We start from the raw sequence: 20,251 nt of genomic DNA, 5'->3' as shown, positions 1-20,251 counted from the left end.
ATATCAAGGGCTTTTAAAGTCATTTTTATAAAGTAATATGGAAGCTAAGGATTAATTGAACCTACTGGCTTAGGGTATCTGCATTTCTGCACAAAATTAATGTGACAAATTAAGTTTTTATTTAGTTCTCCCTGGCTGAGGAAGGTTGTAATTATGTTAGAGTGTTTACAGCTAAAATATATGTTTAAATAATAAATATGTGTTTCAGAAACCATTTCAAACCTCCTTTTTTAACACAGTCAACTCCATTTCAAGCATATGAATATTTCAATTACAAAACTTGAATACATGTAAAATAAATTAAAAATATATTATTTACATTTCAAATTATTTATAACATATGCTGCTTGACAGCAACAAATTCATCCTTAGAATGAACAATTCTTTATTTCTTTTTGGTTTTTTTTGCTTCTCAATTGTGGTAGGATTTCTATTTTAAATATCAATGCTTCTCAGGTGCTTAGATTTTGCTATAATAAAATCAGAGCAATACAGGACCTTTACAATAATTATCTTCACAGCACCTCTCCCAAGAAGATGGCTAATCTTATTACTATATTAGAGAAAGGGAATTGAACTTTAAGCAGATTAAGTGATTTGCCCAAGGTCCCAAGCAAAATGATGCTTAATTTAAATACTAGACTTCAGCCCCCAAACTGCCTGCAATTACAACTGAAAGTGAAGCTAGAAACATCCGTGTGAAAATGCTCTGCAAAACTCACTATTTTTCTTTAGTTTCCCCTATCTAGTACTGCTTTGGATTTTCTGTAGCTCAGTTAAAAATGTTTTCTTTGGCTCCATGAAACAACAGGATGGAGTTGAAAATTCTCCTTGAATCCAATGATAAAAAACCCTGCCCATATTTGCTCCAAACTGGGCCTGTTTGGAAGCTCAGGATGAACTTGATCCAGTTTTTAAATGATATTGAAATCCAGGAGATGGACTTTTCAGTTTCACACTCTATCAAACAAAAATATTTTTGCTGGGTACTGAATAAGAACTAGACCTTGGGAAGGCAGAGAAAAGAATTTATTCTGTTCTTCATAGATAGCTAGGAAGTATGATAGGTATGTTTACAGATGGTTATGTATGTTTGCATTTATTTGTATGCTTATAGATCACTGTTATTTAGGGATCACTCAGCTCATACATTTCTGCACTTGTTTATCATATTTGTCTGCTTCTGTTAGAATTTTTCTTTTCCCCATATAGGATTTTCTATTGCTTTCATAGGCTATGAAACTGAGAAGTAATTTGGTAAGGAAAAAACAGTGAAATAGTCACAGAGTGGACCTGCAGCCTGTTACATCACTCACAGACTTTGGTCTGGGCCCCTTCAAACATTATTAATTTTATGACAATGCCTTGCAACCATCAGCACTCAGTCTCCTGAGATTAGAAATTGCCAATTAATGGCATCCGCTAATAAACAGATCAAGATTTGTAATGGAAGAGCCAATTCTGCAGTACCAAAAATCAGAGCACTTTTCTCCCAGCCTCTTCACCTTTCCCTGTTAAATGTCTGTAGCCATAATAGCTTCAATCTTAAGCTTACACTGGACCCAGGGGGCACTTTCATGATCACATAAGGGCTTCAGAATAGGGCTCATTTAATACATTTCCCTTTCTGAGAATGTCCTTTCACACAGGCTTGTCCTCAAGTGGAAGGATGATAGAGAGACAGAGGGAGAACAGTGAGGCTCACGAAGGACATTAGAGAATATTCTTCATATGGAAAAAATGCTGCCATATATGCAATGAATTCAGTAGTGGGAATGTGCTGGATGTGAATTAAGCTGTAGTGCTGATTAAGTATTTGTAAGATTTATAAGGCAAAGCATCAGAAGATCCTCAGTCACTGGCTAAGGATTGTGTAGCTGTTTTGGAGATACTGGTTTGTTAGCATGTTTAATTAAGTGTTAAAATAAAAGGCGGCGGGGGTGGGGGGCGGTAATTCCTACAGAAGCTCGAAAATGCTTTTGGAAAGCTATAAATGCAAAATGTAAACCCTTCCTTGGAGTTGCCTCTCACATCAGTGAAGCCTGTGGGAATTCTGCCCTGACTTCTCAGGTCCTGAGCACTGGAAGTGGTTGTTCGGGCGATACTGCCTGGGCTTTCATTTTCCTCAGGATTTGAGGAAATATCAGACTCCCTGTTTAATTATGTGCCATAAGAAGAGAGGATTTAGGAAACTGGGAGGAACAGCAAAAGCAAAGAATGGATAAGAAAACAAAACAAAAGAAAAGAAAAGGTTGCTGTGAAACCTTTACTGAGGCCCTGCTAGGTATGATGAGTTTGTATTTTCCACTACGGATACAATACTGTGTATTTGGTTGCTATTAGGAAAAAGATACTTACAACAAGTGCCTAGACTGTAAGGATATGCTCTTCAGAGGTGCTGAATTTCTGCAGTCTCCACCTTATTGAGCTGCAGCTACAAGCTGCCAGTTTCCCTGGAAAGCAGGATCACCTAAACGTTTGTTTCCTGTGGGCCCTTAGCTATTGTAGTGCTAAATGCAGAATTATTCACACAGGAATTATCCTTCCCTTTCCTGGAAAAAAAGAAAAGAGCTAAATTCTGGGCCAGTGAGAGGAGATGCAAATCCCCTGGCTATAACAGATTTCTGCCACAGGTAAAGCTGACTAATTATTTTCATAAAACTGAATGAGGGGGGGAAAAAAAAAGTCACAGCTCCACATTTGTGGCTGATTTAGCGTGTGGCATAGAAAAAGGACAGGCTAGCTACGAGCTAGACAAAGCTATTAGACATTACCGTTCAGACAACACCTACCTCACTCCAAACCAGCATGGTGCCGAATATGACCTGTAACCCATCAAAGAAATTGTCTCCTATGATGATGACAGTGGCACCTCCTGTAGTCCATCCTTCACTTGGACTGATGGCTTTGATACATGGTGTAGCTGCTTTTCAACAGACATGAAAAAGAGAAGTATTCTGCTGTTAGAATCAGATTTTAATGATAGAAAGCTTGAGAAAAAAAATAAAATAAAAGGATCTTTCATTTTCCCCCCTTACTAACACAAAGATTTCAACAATCACATTCTTTCTAGTATATGTGCATGACCTCAAATTGTATCTTTGGAAGTGTGTTTTTTTTTTTCCTCAATCAATTTATGTTTGGTTTTGTTAAATGCACTGAAAAAAAAAAAGAAAAAAATTTAAGCCTACATTAACAAAAATAAAGTAAAATCAGAGCATGATGGGCAGAGACCAATTGGAAATCAGGACAAATCCCAATCTTCATTTGATATGAAATGTGCAATACCTGGGTTAATAAAACAGTCTCCAGTAAGCTCGCTATATTATCCATTATAACCTAAATTCATCAAGGATACTCCCATAAATCTTGTGCAAAATATTGGCTAAATAAAAAAGGGTGTAACCTTCAGCATTTCTTTAACTGCTCTGCAATAAGATCCAGGTTGTTCTAGTATTAAACCACCCTGCCCTGCTTAATGCTTTGGCTAATAAAGAAAGTCAAAATCAAACCCCAGATCCCTGCCATTCAGTCATTCCAGTTATGTTGTCTAACTGAGAAGTGTGTGCAGTGTGTTCTGCCCTGCCCATAAAGTGTGTTCTCACTTTCACTAGATGCTTTCTTGGCATCCTATGGACAAAGCACCTTCTGAGAGGCTGTTGAAAACCCAAGTGTTGCTCATAGTAAGCTCAGATCTTGGTGTAAGATCTTCTGGTTCAGAACACAGAAGCACAAGCATGCTCATAGGGCAATATAAACATCTACATATGGATTCTCCTCCTGTGTGGTACTGCATTAAAGAATGTTAGTCATTGGAAGAGACCTCCAGAGATCATCGAGTCCAACACACCCTGACAACGCAGGATCACCTAGGGCAGGCTGGACAGGAAAGCATCCAGGCAGGTGTTGAAGTCTCCAGAGAAGACTCTGCAGTCTCTCTGGGCAGCCTTTTCTTGAGCTCCATCACCCTCATCATAAAGAAGTGTCTCCTAGTGTTGAGGCAGAGCCTCCTGTGTTCCAGCTTTTACCCACTGTTCCCTGTACATCACCGGGCACCACCAAAAAGAGCCTGCCACCAATTTCTTGCTAATACATGATCTGAATATGGGAACATACTATCAGATAATAGAAGTGAGTACCTCAACAATTTCATTAGCCATGAAAAATGAGGTTCTTTAAGGAGCAGCAAAACTCTACCAGTCAACCTCAACATTGAAAAGAAAGATTCTTTTGCTTAGATATGAATCTCTTTTCTAACAAAGAGAAGAGGCTGTCTCCACTGAAGAGCTGCCACTGTCCACAATGATACTGCAGTGTCAGTCAGGAGTCAATCAGCAGGACATTGTTAGCTGCCTCTCTCTCTCTATATATATATACATACACACACACATATATATCTTCTTTCAGATCTGCATGCTTTTGGCTGTGGAAGGCCAGTTGGTCAAAATGCTGAGCTTTTAATTTGGTTTGATGATGTATTCAAGGGAGAGCACGCAGGCACATCATCAGGTAAAGATTTACTAGAAAGATAGGGATGTAAAATCTACCCACATGTTAGCAACACCCTTGCAGCACTTTGTGGCCATACAGCAGCACAGCTGCTGCCCTACACTCTTCTAATTGTGAAGACAGTAAATTAGTTCATTCACAGAAGCATACTTTAAAATGCTCCAGACATAAAGCACTAAAGAAACTCTGTATGTCTATGATTATTCAGTGAAGTTCTGGTCAGTTGAAAATAATTGCAAGAGTCCATGAGGCTGGTGAGAAGCTCCATCCTCCCAGCCTTGGGTAGGTCAGGTGGGTGTGGAGCTGGGAAGCAAGAGAGAGCTGGAAATGGAGCTGAAAAGGGAGCCGTTGAATCACCCTTAGCAGTGAATGTTTCTGTGGACACTGCTACAGACTTGCACCACCAGTGATGGAATGCATGCATAGGGAGCAAACAGATCCCATCCCTACCTACAAAAGGTTGTAAGCACCAGGCACAAACTTTTCCACTACTTAAGCTGATGGGGATGCCAACTCCAGGGAAAAACACAAACACACAGGGATTAAAAAAAACACATTGCCCTACTCTAAACTTGGCATAGCGCAGCCATCAACTTTTACATGAGCTAACAAAAGAAACATCCTAACATCACCATCATGAAAATGTAGCGCACACAGAAGTTACTTCAGTAGGCTTAATTTGGATTCACGTTACTTGCACAGAGCTGTGTGCAAAAGCCACTGCAAAGTCCAAACCCAAATGCCTCCCTTTCAGGCAAGCTCACAGCAAAGGATTTACAGTGATATTAGCTTATCAAAATGCCATCTAGCCCTTTCACAGAACCGAACATTCAATAAAGAAAACCTGAAATCACTTCAAAATTACACCCTTCCCAGTATTTCCCAGTTGATGGTGGGCACACCCACACCCCCAAGTAAAACCCAGGGATAATCAGTTTCCCATGTGTCAGAGAATGAGCTACTTTTCTTACAGATTACAAGCAACATTTTTTTCCCCTAAATACCAGTGAATAAAAAACTGTCTGAGGCCACAAGCCATTAACAGAAAACATATGCAGGCTTCAAAATTACAGATTCAATTCATCTTTAAAATGAATGCAAGACACTGTTCTGCAGCTCCAGGTCCCCACTACAACGCCTGTTATTTATCTTATGATGTTCTCTGCAGTACCTATGCTGTGCTGAGAGGTGCAAGGTGCTGCACTCATCTGTTGGATTCTGCTACTTTATGCATATATGTGCTTAGTATCGAATACATGCCAAGTCCCATGACTTTGAGTAGACAGGTCCTTGTGCTAGACTGGGGCTGTGGGCTCTTTGCTCTCATCCACAAAGTCAATGTGGCCACTTGCATGTGTAATTTCATTTTAATATGGAGTGATTGTGCTGAATCAGTGCCTCTGCTGGCAATAGCCCAGGATATCGCCTCTGAGGACAGAAAGTCAGGACTGGGTGGTTTAACACTCAGGGCAGGTTGGTACCCTTTACAGGCACTACCTGAGAAGAAAGAAAAGTACTGTGTGTTCCTAGAAGAATTCAAGATGTTATTTTCCCTTAGGAACAGTCACAGAAACCAGTGGAACTTCTCAACTTTCCCCACACAGCATCTCTTGTTCTAAAATGCAGGTGTCTCTAAAGACTGGAAGGGCTGCACAAAGGTGCCACCCCACCAGGGAAGCTATGCTGAAGGACTCCATCCCGAGGAAGCCCAAGGAGACATGCTGAGCAAAGCATACAGACTGCTACCTGTTTTTGAAGGCACAAAACATGTTTATATAATGACCTATTTGCAAGAGCCAGCATCATTTGGAACACTGGTATACTGAAACTTTGCCCTTCCCAGGCCTTTTCCTTGGAGCACCAGGAAAGCAGATGAAGTATCGGGTCCCATTTGCCAGCATTACCACAGGTAATGTTGGGAGAGGGACAAGACAATGACCTCAGCTCTATTTATGCCCCTGGTACAAATGTCTGGCCAGCTCAGGCCTTCAGTTCTTCATACTTCTTCTGTTAATCACTTGGCAACTTTCAAAGCACTGTCTGGAAGGTGTTTACTTCTGTGCAACCCTAAAAAAACAGAGCTTTTCACTGCAGACCATGATTTGTCTACATTTCATTCTGGTCACAAGAGAAACTAGAACCCAGAACTTTTTTCCCTCCACCTCTAGAATGCAAAGTTCCAGAATCTCTCTCTGGAATTAACTATATCACTTTTTTTTTTTTAAATATATATTTCCAAGAAAAACAAAAGATTCTGTTTCAAAGCATAATCACTTCACATGCCCTTCTGTAACACCAAAGTATCCTTTCTAAAATGCTTTTAAAAGAAATACAAGGGGAAAATGCATAACATTTAGGGGATTCTGTAGCAATAAAAACAAAACAAAACAAACAAAGAAAACGTAGGCAAAGTTGGAAACTTCACTTGATAAAACAATGCAGTGGGGGACACTGGACTAGTTCTAATAAAGGCAAGGAAGTGTACATGAGTGACAGTGTGAACCAAGCTCAGAGAAGAATTATCATTCAAAAGAATAATTATCTATGCTTACCTATACAAACTTGCTTAATGAACAGCTGGCAGCCAAGTACAAGCAGAACTAAGAGAGTTTGGTAGCCTAACTATTAGGTAAGATTTTCAGACTCTTTGCCATGAGTGTGCAGCTGCATGTTTTCAGAACAGTCGCTGGACTGAGGAAAACAAAGTATTATCGCTCCAACTGCAGGCACAGACCTTGCAGCTCCTTGCTGAAGGTGATGTGGTCACATCCTCCACCTGCTGAAATGGCCTAATGGTTATGAGTCTTAATGAGCTGCTCACCTCCTTTGCATAATATCAAGGCAAATCAGCATTAACACCTGACATGTTTTATTGTGCCGCTCCTGCAGTTTGAGTTAACAGACATAGATGTTAGAGGGAGGCACTGCAATCCCAGACTTCCTGAAACCAACGGGAATTGTGCCACTCACTTCAAAGCTAAGGTCTCCATCGATACATTTTAAGGATTTATGAGCAAAAAGCTTAATGACTTTCAAGGGAAACATTGTTCTTTTGAAATCTTCATCTTTCCTCAGAATATACATTATTAAAACCTTATCATCTTCCATTGGCAGGATGGTAGGCACCAACTTCAGCACAGGGGTAGCAAAAAGCAAAAGTTTTCTGTTGTGTGCTGTGCCTTTCAGTGTGTTTCTGTGCTCTTGCCCTCTCCCAGCTACTGATATACAGGGGATTTTTTCTTCCTTCAAACTGTGACAATAAAATGATTACCCCACCACAGTTTAGCATAATGGTTCAGAAATGCTCATGGCATATTGCAGAGTTAAAGTGGAAATTATTAGGTAGCTCTTCTTTGTTATAATAATGATCACTCCACAAATAAAAGCTCTTCTCCCAAAGGTACTGCAAGGCACAAAATGCTAATTCTGAAGATTATGTGCACGCTTTTATTAAATATTACTCTGCCCTGTCTGTTTGAGGGCTTCACTGCTCTGATTGTTTTATGAGTGCCATGTTAATGTCAGCCCCATCTTGCTAGCAGCAGGCACACGTTTTAGCTTTTGTGTGAGAGTTGATCAAAGGCCGCGTGCTGAGGGAATTGCTGAGAAAACACGGACAAGCGATAAAAATCTAACAGATTAATTGGTTTAAATTTCATTTCAGGGCGTTGAACTTTGGCTCAGGACACGAGTACTACACTACCAGTCAGGGCCTAATTACCACATTTCCAATTTGCCTCTGAACAATGCTGGGAAGGGAGAATAACAGTATTAATACTAGTAAGAGCAATAATAACAACAAAACAATGGTAATCACATCTCTCGTACATGTTTAGCAACTAACTTTGTTTGCAGGCAATCGCTCTAGGAAATCCCTCTTCTCTACATCACCATCCAGCTGCCTCCTGAGCTTTTTTAACTGCTTCAACTGGCTTCAGAAGACAGACGAAACAGCAGAGAGCCTCAGGAATACCAAACATCTGAATTTAGAGAATCAATGAGCCACTGATTCAAGTCCCTTGCAAACACACACTGACCATCTCATATTCTTAACTAGGGACCTGTGTTTATAAAACAGAGATAGCCCTTTATCCTCCAGCAGGAATAGTCTATTTCTATTGATAGAAAACAGAGGCCAGAGGTAAAAAAAATCCAAACACCAAAACCAAACAAAAACCTAAACAACCCCTCCCCCCATATTTATCACAAAGTTTATGGGTGGCCTTGGAACAAGGGTTAATTGAGCTTAGAGGTAAATGTTCACTGAGGTGAATTAGTGGGATGCACAGCTATCAGCAGGGCTCTGGGACTGCTCTTATTTAGCCTCTGAAATGTATTTGCTCTATGATTAATATCCAGTTTGTGCTGGTGACTGTAAGAATGACCTCGCCTGCAGTTTTTATCATGAAGAGTGGTTTCATCCTCCATTATTCCATAGATGAGGCTCCGACAACAGTTGCTGCATCACAATGGGAGCTTAAATGATGGGATACGTGCTTTTATTTTTCTTCTCCTTAACGGTGTTGAGACACGCAAGGAGAATTGCATGAAGGCAGTTAAAATTGGGAATTCAGAGGAACAAGGAATTTGTGTCTCATCTTAGAGGAAGTACTGAAAATATCTGGAGTTTAATTCAATTTTCCTTTTTTTTTCCCCTAGGTAAAACCTAATTCCAGGCTAAATACATAAACGAACCACAGATTAACCCACAGTTTATGGGTCTGATCCTATAACCTGTGAAATGTTTTTTGCCAAACTACTAACAAATCAGTTTTAAGCACTGAAAACCATGACTTATTGAAGTCGTGATTCAACAAACCGCTTAAGTGCTTAAAATCCCATCCAAAGAAGCTGCAGAATAAGGAACTAGATTTTTTAAAGATAGTTGGGCAGTGCTCTGTGCAAAGCTGCCAAGAGCTATGCAATGTATACAGAACTGGGGTTTCCCTTTTCAAAGAACACTTAGGTTAGATGTAGACCACCCTGAGCAGTGCAGACTCATCCAACCTCACATGAGAGCTAGCAACGGAGCTGACAGACTAGCACCAGTATGATGACTTCAGGAACTGAGCTGCTGTGTCTATTCAGTGTTGCAGAAAGTCAAACATAAGAACAATTCAGTGCTAACTCTTGGATTTCTACAGCATTTTGATATCATCTGAGTATCTCGCAGTTGCTAAAATCACATAGGGTTTATGACTCCAAGCAAGGCAATAGGAATGGCCTGAGCCTAAACAACTTTCTCACAGCACTCTTAACCCAAAGGTGAGCAGCACTTGTTGGGATGTTCAAGGTCCCTTTGATCAACACTTTTAGTTTAACAAAGCATGTTTCTCCTTTAAAGGGGAGAAAACCATTGTTTCTTCTTGAATTACAGATTTACATAGGTGTTATGCAGAGGAGGAAGGGTTATTCCCTTCACCACTTTTTAATCACATATTTTCCACATTTAGCACCTCAACAGACTGATTTTATCATGAGGGGAGTGGTTTGGGTTTTTTTTACCTTTCTTTTTACTTCCCCAGATGAACATTTTCCCAAAATTTACCAGTTTGAGTAAATGAACCAAATATTTTAGGGGGTTTTGAGTCAGGCTGTTTTGTTTCTAATTCTTGAGAAGCAGGCATTGTCATCATCTGCTCACCTACTCCGAGCATGCTGAAAGGGCAAACTATAAAGCACATGTGTACCCATGCAGTGGTACCACTCCAGTCTAGTGCACAGAGCCATTGCCGGGGCTGTATCAAACACAAGAAACTGAAAGCAACTGAAGTTTGCCAAACCAGCCTGCATGGAAACCCACAGGAGCATCCCAAAGAGTTAGTCATAAACACAAGGGAAGAGAACGTGGCAAAAATTTTACATGGTGTAGAGAAGCATTAAATCTCCTCTCTTAAGCTAAACAATGTGTTTGCTGTTTATCTTGGTAAAGTGATGATCTTCCTGCCTGCCTTTTTCATATCACAGCCTGCTCTCTCTCCTATTCTCTCCTGACAATAAGCAGCTGCTGTGCAGGAAACAGGGTAACAGAGGTTTCCCTCTCAAGCAGATAACTCACACAGCTTTAAGCTACACAGGCACAAGGATGTGATGCCCTGCTCCCCCTTTCCAGCTCCCTCCTTTACAGCATCCCAATATTTGGGATTTACCACTGGCAAGCCTTAAAGACTACAATACCCTACCAAAAACAGCAGCCGCCTCCTGGTTCTTCACAACATCTGCACTGGTTGAAATCACAGAACCAAAAATACATGTGCAGGGCAATCCCTTCAGGTTAGGGGAAGGGAGGGAAGATTTCCTTTGTTTCTGTTTCCAAGTTGTGAAATTAAAGGTACTGGCTGTGATATTCTGCCTAATATTTTGGAAGCTCAGTTCCCATTAATGAGAATTGAAATGTAAATAAATTATCTGGGGCAATATTCCACTTACAATCAATACTTAAGCCAGTGTATGTCTTCTATCCTTGCTGATACCTCAGCTAGTAAAGCTACCTTTCATGGAGTCCTCTGTGTTTCTCTTTCCTTCATGATTTCCAAAGCTCTCAGTTGTTGATCACTCCTTGAAAAATTACTGCATGTAAAAAGGAGGCAATCTAAAAAAAGTCTGCTGTGTACTTTGCTTAAAACATTTCAATGAAAACAATAATCTCTACATGATTGCAAGACATTTTCATTCATTATTCTAAATGCTTTCACAAAACAGAGAAAGTTCTGGGTCATTGGGGTATTTTCTTGTTTTCCAGGAGATACCTTCTTCTTTGTAAACATTAATAAACAATAAAAGTCCTCAGCAGCTCACTGCAAGTTGGTAAAGCCTCACTTCCAAAAGACAGCTCCATCATGTTTGTTTGGCAAATGCTAAATTTCCCAAGAAAGCAGGCCATGTTGCAAAAATACTTAAAATTTGGGTTAAATTCAATATATAGATTCAACCAAACCACTTACATATGTCTATATATATATAAAAAAATTAATCTGTAAATATGAAAATAATTTTGACATGCCATACTGATTTTTTTCTTTCAAGCAGATTTTAAGCTATAGTTTCTGCATTCATCTTTTTTTTGTCCCAAAGTTGGAAAATGTTTACTCTCAGTCAGCAATGAAGCAACTGTTGTGAATGGCCTTGACCAAACACAGCACTCTGCCTAAGCTGATACAGCTACTCAGTTCCAGCACTGATGCAGTCTCTGTTATCTTGGACAGCTTTGTTGCACAGGGGATATACACATAGTGGATCAGGAGAAGCAGCACATCCAAGAACATCTCATAGAACCTATCAAATATTGCCAGCACTTTCATCTCCATGACTGGTGACAAGGTGCTCAGACCCAAGCACCAAACCTCTCCTCTCTCCTCACATAAGATAAATGGTTTACTGTGACCCCACAAAAACCAGTACTTCTGCTTCTTCACTCATGAGGTGACATGGAAGAGCATAGGAACAGTATTCCTAAAAGATGGAAAGCCAAAGGCAATAGCTTACAGAGGTCTGAGATGTGATATACACCCAAGATCACACTGTTTTATTTGAGTGTGGACTTTAAAAGCTTTATTAGTAAGACAGTGAAAAAAAACCCTACGTATCCCTCCTGTTTCAATTTCAATGGCTTCCTGCTGATTTAACTTCCACAAAGCCCAGCTAAACCAATATGACTATTTTAAAAACAATAAGCCTGTCCAGAAAGGAGACTGCATCTGTTTAAGTGCACTAAAGTTTAAAAATAGTTGCACTGATGCAATTTCTGGGTGAGGATGAAGGCAACCTTGTGAATGGAAGACTAAAATGTGCAATATAAATCAACCCTAAATGTTTTTCAAAACAAACATTGCTGCATAGCTCACATACCCCAAAACCTACTTAATTTAACTGACTGGTTCTTCAGTGCTGCTAACTGAAGTCCTGAACCAGAAAAAGCATTTTATAGGGTGGAACCAATCATTTGTTTAATGTTAACCCTGTGGTTTACTGTTTTGCTGAATCCCAACCTATCAGAGGGGCAGGCAGGTGCTATTTCTAAATCCAGCTTTTGTATCACCATCACTGTGGTTTCATTTTCTCTTTTTTATTTCCATCAGTACTCTCAGCAAAACTGTAAATCTCTCACAGCAAATCTCTCTAGAGTTAGAACACGGGACTACATAAAAGCTTCTGGGCCACAGCATCCCATCCCTATAAGGTGTAAAAAGCTCAGCATCCCAAGCACAACACCAGCAAGTCTTGATGGTCAGATGTATGTTGGTATGTTGTGGCCACACTGGCAAGGTATAGTCAATGATATGCAGACACTTCTCCAGGTGAAGCATCGAGTTCAACCTAAATCCTCACTCCCTGGAACTAAATATTACTATAATTAAACATTTATGGTATTTTTCATTATCACATTGAAAAAAACCCAGAACTTCAACCCCTAAAAGTCAGTTACAATCTCCCTTAGTGCAACACTCAGAAGTTCACCTGAGATTGATTCTACAGCAAACAGTATTTATTTCACCGTGATAAAAACAAGAGTTCCAACTAACATTAATGTTTAGCTGAAGTCTCTTTGTTCAGCAGACTCTCTGCCCACAACAGAGAGCTCGCAGTAATTGTCTTTCAGAAACAGAACAACCCGTGTAGAAACACAAAGCAGTTGCAGCAGGGACAGGGAGTGCCTGTAATCCAGTTTCTTCAAGGGAAATTCAAGTACCCTAAGAGTTCTTATTCCTCATCTGATTTCTTTCACAAATCACAGACTGCTCTCTAATGCAATTTTCTGGAGTCTGAGAATCATAAAGTCAAATATGAACAAGTCTAGTGGAAAATCTGTGACGCTAATCTTGGCCTACGTTGTATTTTTAACAGGCACTGAATTTGTGTGCCGGATTATCCAGATGGCCATACAGGAATCATCCTGATAGGATTAAACCTTTGTGCTGAACTCTGCTCCATCTGTTCTCGGAGGTTTGCCTATCGCTATTGGAATATGAATGTTCAGCCTACATCTAGCACTGCAACTGAAAGTGCCTGCTTCACACACACACACGTGTGTGCGCACACATATCCTTGAGTACTTGATTAGTAATGAGAGATGAAGTTAGCCTGAAGTTTACCACTAAAGAAACATATTGGTTTTATTATTTGTTTGAAGAACAAAGTATGCAATATCTAAATTCAAACAGAAAAGCATTTTTGTTGTTGTTCTGGGACTTGTTCAATTCATTAAGCCATAATACTGCCATAAATTTAGAGATGAATGCATGACTAAACATAAAGCAGCAAGGCTCTTCATCTTTGAAATCTGTTAGTATATGAGAATGTATGACACAATCACACTTTGAAGATATCCTGGTTAAATATTCCAGATTAAAAGCCAGCCAACAGCAAAACACATGTGTGCACACAGCATTGGTAGCTGTGATTTGCAGCTTGATCTAGTCACAGGCCAGGAACAAAAAAAAAAGTAATAATCACTCCCAGTAAAATAAAAGCTTATTCCCATTATTGCTGCTTTCTGCTTTTATTATCTATTAATGACAGTCTTCTGCATGCATTGTTGCAGTCTGCCAGATGCAGCAAAGATCCATATTCATCATGTGCAAAAACTGTGCTCAGGCTGTCTCTGTGACAGGTTATGCAGCGCAGCCGAGACCAAGGTCCGACAGACAGCCTCAGGTTTCCAGGCCCTGGGCCAAGGCAAAAGCTAGGGAATCTGGCTTTTCTGCAAGAACAGCATCCCAGTGATCATAAGGTTTAACTAAATTGCTGTCCTGGCCAGAAATACACTACAAACTAATAACTCCCTGGGATAGGAAGGGAGGGCTAAGAAGAACAGAACAATTCAATTGCTGTTGCTATCATTATTAAGGGAGGTTTAATTCAGGAATGCAATATATGACTCAGATGATGTTTGTGATGGCAGTGGGACAGCAATGGAGGCAACATAACCTGAATTGCATTTCACGCAGAAGCATTGCAAAGACTGAGACCCCCTTGTCTCTGCTGTGCAGTGTCTTTCAAACTGTTTCTTCCTCTGTTCTCTGTGCAGCTCTGAATGCAGGACCAAGCATCCCCTCCCAGCCATTCAGCATTCACTTGCAAAAACACAAGCATAAAAATATATTTATAGTTCACAGTATCTGTCCAGCAGTGACACCACATAAAACCAGCACGCTGAAAATCTGAGCAGTGAATATCTTGGCCTCAAGCCTACAAACGCTTAAAGAAGTTGTTCTTTCAATGTGTCTGATAAAGTCAGGCTATGCTTTTATTTATTTAGGGTCATATTCAGACCACCTACCTAAGGCGCTGCAGCATGTAAAAAGTCAGACTGCAGCTCTGGCTGGGTGAGTTGGTTTGCCTATGCCATGATATTCCTTTGGCTATACAATGAGTAGAGATGGGTAAATACCTTTGGAAGCCTGGAGACCCAGGAGTTCCACGCTTGCTCCTGAATGTACCAAGGAACCTCAGCAAGATGATATCATAGACAGGAAGCATCTAGAAACAACCCCATAAAAATATTTGGCAGCCAATACAGAACAGGCACCTGACTCTGGGCTTTCCAACGTTCACCTCTGCCCAGACTCAGGGCTGAACGAGGAGGCAGCACTCGCTGTTGCCATCAAGGTCACAATCCCAGGAAAGGGACAGTTTTCTCCAGAGGGTTCTTAATCAGAGTTGCTTTAAGTTCTAGTGTCTCAGAGAGCCAAAAGTGGTCAAAATCCTTTTTTTTTTTTTCTCCCTTCTCTTCATCTCCTTAAAGAGCCCAAGAGGTTGGTCAATGATCTCACCTGAACACAGTGTAGCAAAGCGCTGTGACCTCAAACCGCAACCCACAAACTAAAGCTGTGGCTGGAAAGATGAGCAGCACTGTGGTCAAGCCTGCAATTCACCTCCAAGTGCTGGCCTTCCCTCTCAGCCTGGATCGGGTAACACCAAACCTATGAATTCCATATGTAAGCCTGGGCTTCCAGGGAAGAGCAACACAAGCCGTCTGTTCAGTGTCCAACAGCAGGGGAGATCTACCACGTCTGCTGCCATTTCACAACCCAAACAGGACCTCTGTGGGAAACACACTTTGATTTTCCGTGGGATAGATATAGAACCTCTGAGAACTGCTACAAAACCATAATGATACAGTATTAACCAAACATAATTGATTTTGAATTTCCTTATACTCCCATTGCTAACAGACACTTCAACAGTAGTACAGTAAAAAGCACACAGGTTCCTGCAGCTTCTGGGACCAGATTTTTGGGAGCACTCAGCTACCCAGTGGTTCTAGGAAGCACCTAATAGAATTTTCAAAGTATGTGGCATACAGGCACAGAAATTCAGTAGTTACAGTTTAGCAATCCCACTAAGTGCCTACCCATAGGTTTAGGCATCTTGGTGCTTTGAAAACATGTCTTTAGGCCCAGAAATTTCTGAGAAGATTACTGTGGGGTACCTAGACTCTCAGATCCCCACCTGACTCATAAAAATGAATCAGAAGTTCAGACAGTCCTAAACAGGCACTTCATGAAGGACAGTATCTTGTTGAGCATCTCATAGTGTCCTTCGTACCTTAACTTGAAGACCTTTAAGTCTGAACTACTTTTGAGACACAAATTTCAACTTCTAAAATCCAAACAAATCTTTCATAAAGCTTTATTTTGATCTTTTAAAAAAAAGCTTTCTAGCCCTATTTGCTTTGCACAGTGAGGTCATACACCAGCACTGCTTATTGCTATAGTCACTTTCACTCTAAAGATTCGTTTTGTCACAAAAAGAACTCTAAATTTGTGGAATGAAGGTGGGAAGCAGAAAGGGCTAATTGTGACACCCAAAGGTTTCTGGTTATGCTCAGCAAACAGTTTGGGCAAAGATTTTAAAACCCCAAACACTTTGTGAAGTTGTATTACTGCTTTTAATGAAAGCACGTTTCTGGTAGTGCTGTGTGCTCCTGAAAATCTTGTATCCTGGATTTGGGGGAAAACTCAAAGCCTGTCTTCATTCAAATATTAATGATTAGTTTTTTATTGTCTACTACTAACAGTAATAATGTTCAGCTGGTAATCCAAATTAGAATAACTCCAAACGTCCCATCCTAGTAGGTTCCATTTTCTGCATCAGTTTCCTGATTTATGCTACTAACTCATTTCCTTGGACGTGGAGGAGCTTTGTCAAATATTCATTTGACAGGTAGCTCACAGTGGACAGTAACAGAGAGACCTAAATTCTCACACCAGTCTTCTCTCAGTTCAATGCAATGACGTTACAGCCTGGTGTGCAAAAACTACTGTGTTCATTATTCATTAAGATTTCCAGTCAGAATATTCTAAATGACTACTCGGCAGAAAATTTTAATCAAAACCAAGCTTTAATCCTGAGATGGGTAGCACTCAGCTGTTTCATAGGTTTGGACATAAGTTTCATGGGGACAAGGATCTTTGATAATCATTGCAGCTGCTTTGGGATACTTAAATACTGGGCTGTCTAACATTTGGAAGTGTCCAGATACCTGCAAACTACTGTGAACACCATTCTTTGATAATCATGAACTTCTATGACTTCCAGATGAGTGCTCAAATAAAACCTTCTAGTTCTTGGACCCCCATCAATAAACCACCATTCACAAAATGCTTTTCCTTTGTACTGTGCCCAGATCATCAGGAATTCTGGAGTGAAAAAAAAAATACTCAATATAACAACAAAAAAAAAAAAAAACCTACAATAAACAGAACTAAGTTAGAGGAATTTGATGAGAAATAATTATAATTATATAATCATAGAATGGTTTAGGGTGGAAGGGACCTCAAAAATCATCTAGTTCCAACCCCCTGCCAGAGGCAGGGACACGTCCCACTAGAACAGGTGTGGATACGTTGGAAGGTTGGAAAAACAACGTCTGGCAAAAATTCACTACCTCCCTGCACAGGTATCATTGAAACACTTCTTTAATCCTAATGTCATTTTCCTCCCTTATGATGTTATTGTATCAGTGACATGATGGCCAGCAAATCAAATTGAAAGTTAATGTATGCTTATTGTCTGTGATTATTCATTGCCTGTTTGAGTGCTCCTGAATATTCTCCTGTACTGGGAGCTGTGAAGTATCTGCCAAACAGGGTAGCTAAGGTTTTTCTACCTGCATAACTGTGCTCTGATTCCTCTGAGGTCTGGAGTGAAACCTCAAACCTTCAGAAAGTGGTTGGTCTAACCCTCCAAATAAGAGCCAAGTCTCGTGGTGGTTGGAGAATTTCCATCTGAACTTTTCTCCCTTCCCTGCCTGCTGTAACAAAATAGAGGTTTTATTCCCACAACTTTGTATCAGATTTTAATGACAGTTTTCCTCATGTTTTCTTCTTTTTGCAATTTTTGGAGCACACTTTTGAAAGCTCCTCTGGGAGTTTCACAAAATGCACTCTATCTTCATCCAGGTACTATTTTTCCATGAATTCATGACATCCTCATAACAATAGAGGGTAACAACATATCACAGCTTGACATCATTTAGATATTCTGGGGGAAGGGCTGCTTCATTTTTCATTTAGCTGAAAAACACAGAGGGCAGCTGCTGAGAGGTAGAAATTGCCACACCTTATCTTTTTAAAATCAAGGTGTGTCCCACTTCCATTGGAGCATTCTTTTACTTTTTCAGTTACATGTAACACTAGATCCTTGATATGTGACTATCAAGCATGAATCCTTTCTAACTGTGGTGACAGGAGTACTCAAACTTGACCTTTCAAGGAGGTACTTCCACGGGCTTTTATGTAGCAGCAATCCCTTTTTATGATGGACTAGAATACTCTTAAGGTTCCTGCAACATGGTGGCAGCACTGTCAGTACACATACACGATGGATTAAGTTTTAAATAATGAAAACAAAAAAAATCATAAACTCAAGCCTCCAACTTTGTGAAATACCTACACCCTACTGCCAGAACTGAAATTCTGGAACCTCCTCACCTAAATCAACCATTAAAGCCCAGAAAAACCACTTAAATCTAGATTTCATGTAACCTCAGAATAAAAATAAATGCTGAAAGATCAGAATTGCTGCAGCCAAATATTCTAAACGTTTTGCTGACCTCCTTAATGGTTGATTTATGACCTAGACAAACACAAACAGAAGATTTTCTGCTTTCTGTTTGACATGACTGGCTGTGAGAAGGGCAGCTCCACCTCCCCACCCACCCAGTTCTTGTGAAATTCTCAGTAATATCCAAAAAGCAAGCAGGGGTCTGGCCTGCAGACAACTACTTTGCTCTGGTGAAGAGCTGGGAAAAAAAGACATCAAGCATAATTCAGTGGGGCATAACTAAGTTAACATAGTTTAGGGATTCTAAATTGGAGCTTTATGAATCTGAGCTATGCTGTATTTTGCTAACCCAATGGGTCCCAAGAATTACTCCTGAAGGGATCATTTTGATCACACAGCTTGACATACTGCACAGTGTCCACCACAGAACCTCACACAGCAGTTCCTGGGGGAGGAGTTGCTCAAACTCTTAACCTCAGCTGACCTGCTGTATACCTTTTAGGAAGATACCACATCTTAACATTTGCAACTTAATTCACGGGTCTCCAGAGTTAAAATCTTTGTGAGATCATATTGGAGCCCTTATCTACAAATTCTCTCAAGCAAAGCACTTTAACTTTCTAGCCATGTTTTGTCATGGTGGGAGACAAATGCTCTAGCTCCATCTGAGTACACATACTGGGCTAATCCAGCCCTGGTGGGCTCACACATATTAGAAACACAGAGTAAGTCCATGGGGCAACAAAGAGGTTAATATTATACACTCAGTGAAGTCAAGCTCCAAGAACACATAACAAACAATTATGTAAAAAAACTGCCTGAATTTATGAGTCACTGCATTTATGAAGGAACCAATACAAAAAGGCAACTTGGCAAAGGTAAAGAAAATTATTTCCAGCTTGAAATTTTGCAATTGTTCAGTATATCAAGGCTCACTTACTGTTATTACTATCCATGTTGTGCAATGTTCTGAAAGTCACATTTTCTTTCCCTTGTGTATGCATAGAGATGTCCAACAACCCTAGGTATTCTTCCCTCATAGAAAATAAATTAGAAAGCTGACATAACTCAGAATAACATTCAAGATCCCCTCAAGTAGAGTGGTAGAATCCTATTTTTTTTTCCCTTCAATATTTCTCTTCTAAATAATAAATCAAGCCCACTACTTTTCTCTATATGGTGTGTTATGGATGCAGAAAAAGCTTGTGTCTGTATTTTTCCATAATCATAAAGACCTTCTTAAGGGGAGTACTAAGATATAGCAGGTGCTTCCACCCACAGGTGAAACAAGTCAAACACTTAAGTTTCTTATTTTAAATAAGGCCAGGTGAATGAAACAATACCTAACTGATGAAGAATTGGAATTGATACTCCCTAAGGGTAAAATGTATCACAGTATCATCAGGGTTGGAAAAGACCTCACAGATCATCAAGTCCAACCCTTTACCACAGAGCTCAAGGCTAGACCATGGCACCAAGTGCCACATCCAACCTTGCCTTGAACTGCCCCAGGGACGGCGACTCCACCACATCCCTGGGCAGCCCATTCCAGTGTTCAATGACTCTCTCAGGGAAGAACTTTCTCCTCACCTCAAGCCTAAATCTCCCCTGGCGCGGCCTGAGGCTGTGTCCTCTCGTTCTGGCGCTGGCCACCTGAGAGAAGAGAGCAACCTCCTCCTGGCCACAACCACCCCACATGTACTCTTGTTTTGAGGATTAACCTTTCTTAACTTGC

General features: G+C 40.3%; 1 protein-coding gene across 9 annotated transcripts in view; it reads right to left on the bottom strand.

The window, feature by feature from the left end:
• EBF1 (EBF transcription factor 1) overlaps positions 1-20,251 on the bottom strand; it is a 289,221-nt gene that overhangs the window by 73,571 nt on the left and 195,399 nt on the right. For 5 of the 9 annotated variants that reach the window (XM_064161950.1, XM_064161954.1, XM_064161952.1 and 2 more), the window contains exon 9: positions 2,793-2,926. In XM_064161950.1, coding sequence (XP_064018020.1) covers positions 2,793-2,926 — 134 coding nt within the window. The remainder of the gene's footprint in view (positions 1-2,792; positions 2,927-20,251) is intronic. The other 4 variants (XM_064161951.1, XM_064161955.1, XM_064161953.1 and 1 more) reach the window with 1 other exon arrangement.

This window comes from Pogoniulus pusillus, chromosome 22 (assembly GCF_015220805.1).
Source record: "Pogoniulus pusillus isolate bPogPus1 chromosome 22, bPogPus1.pri, whole genome shotgun sequence".
NCBI classification, from domain to species: domain Eukaryota; kingdom Metazoa; phylum Chordata; class Aves; order Piciformes; family Lybiidae; genus Pogoniulus; species Pogoniulus pusillus.
The sequence above is the reverse complement of the archived record's forward strand: the minus strand, read 5'-3'. Positions and strand labels throughout refer to the sequence as shown.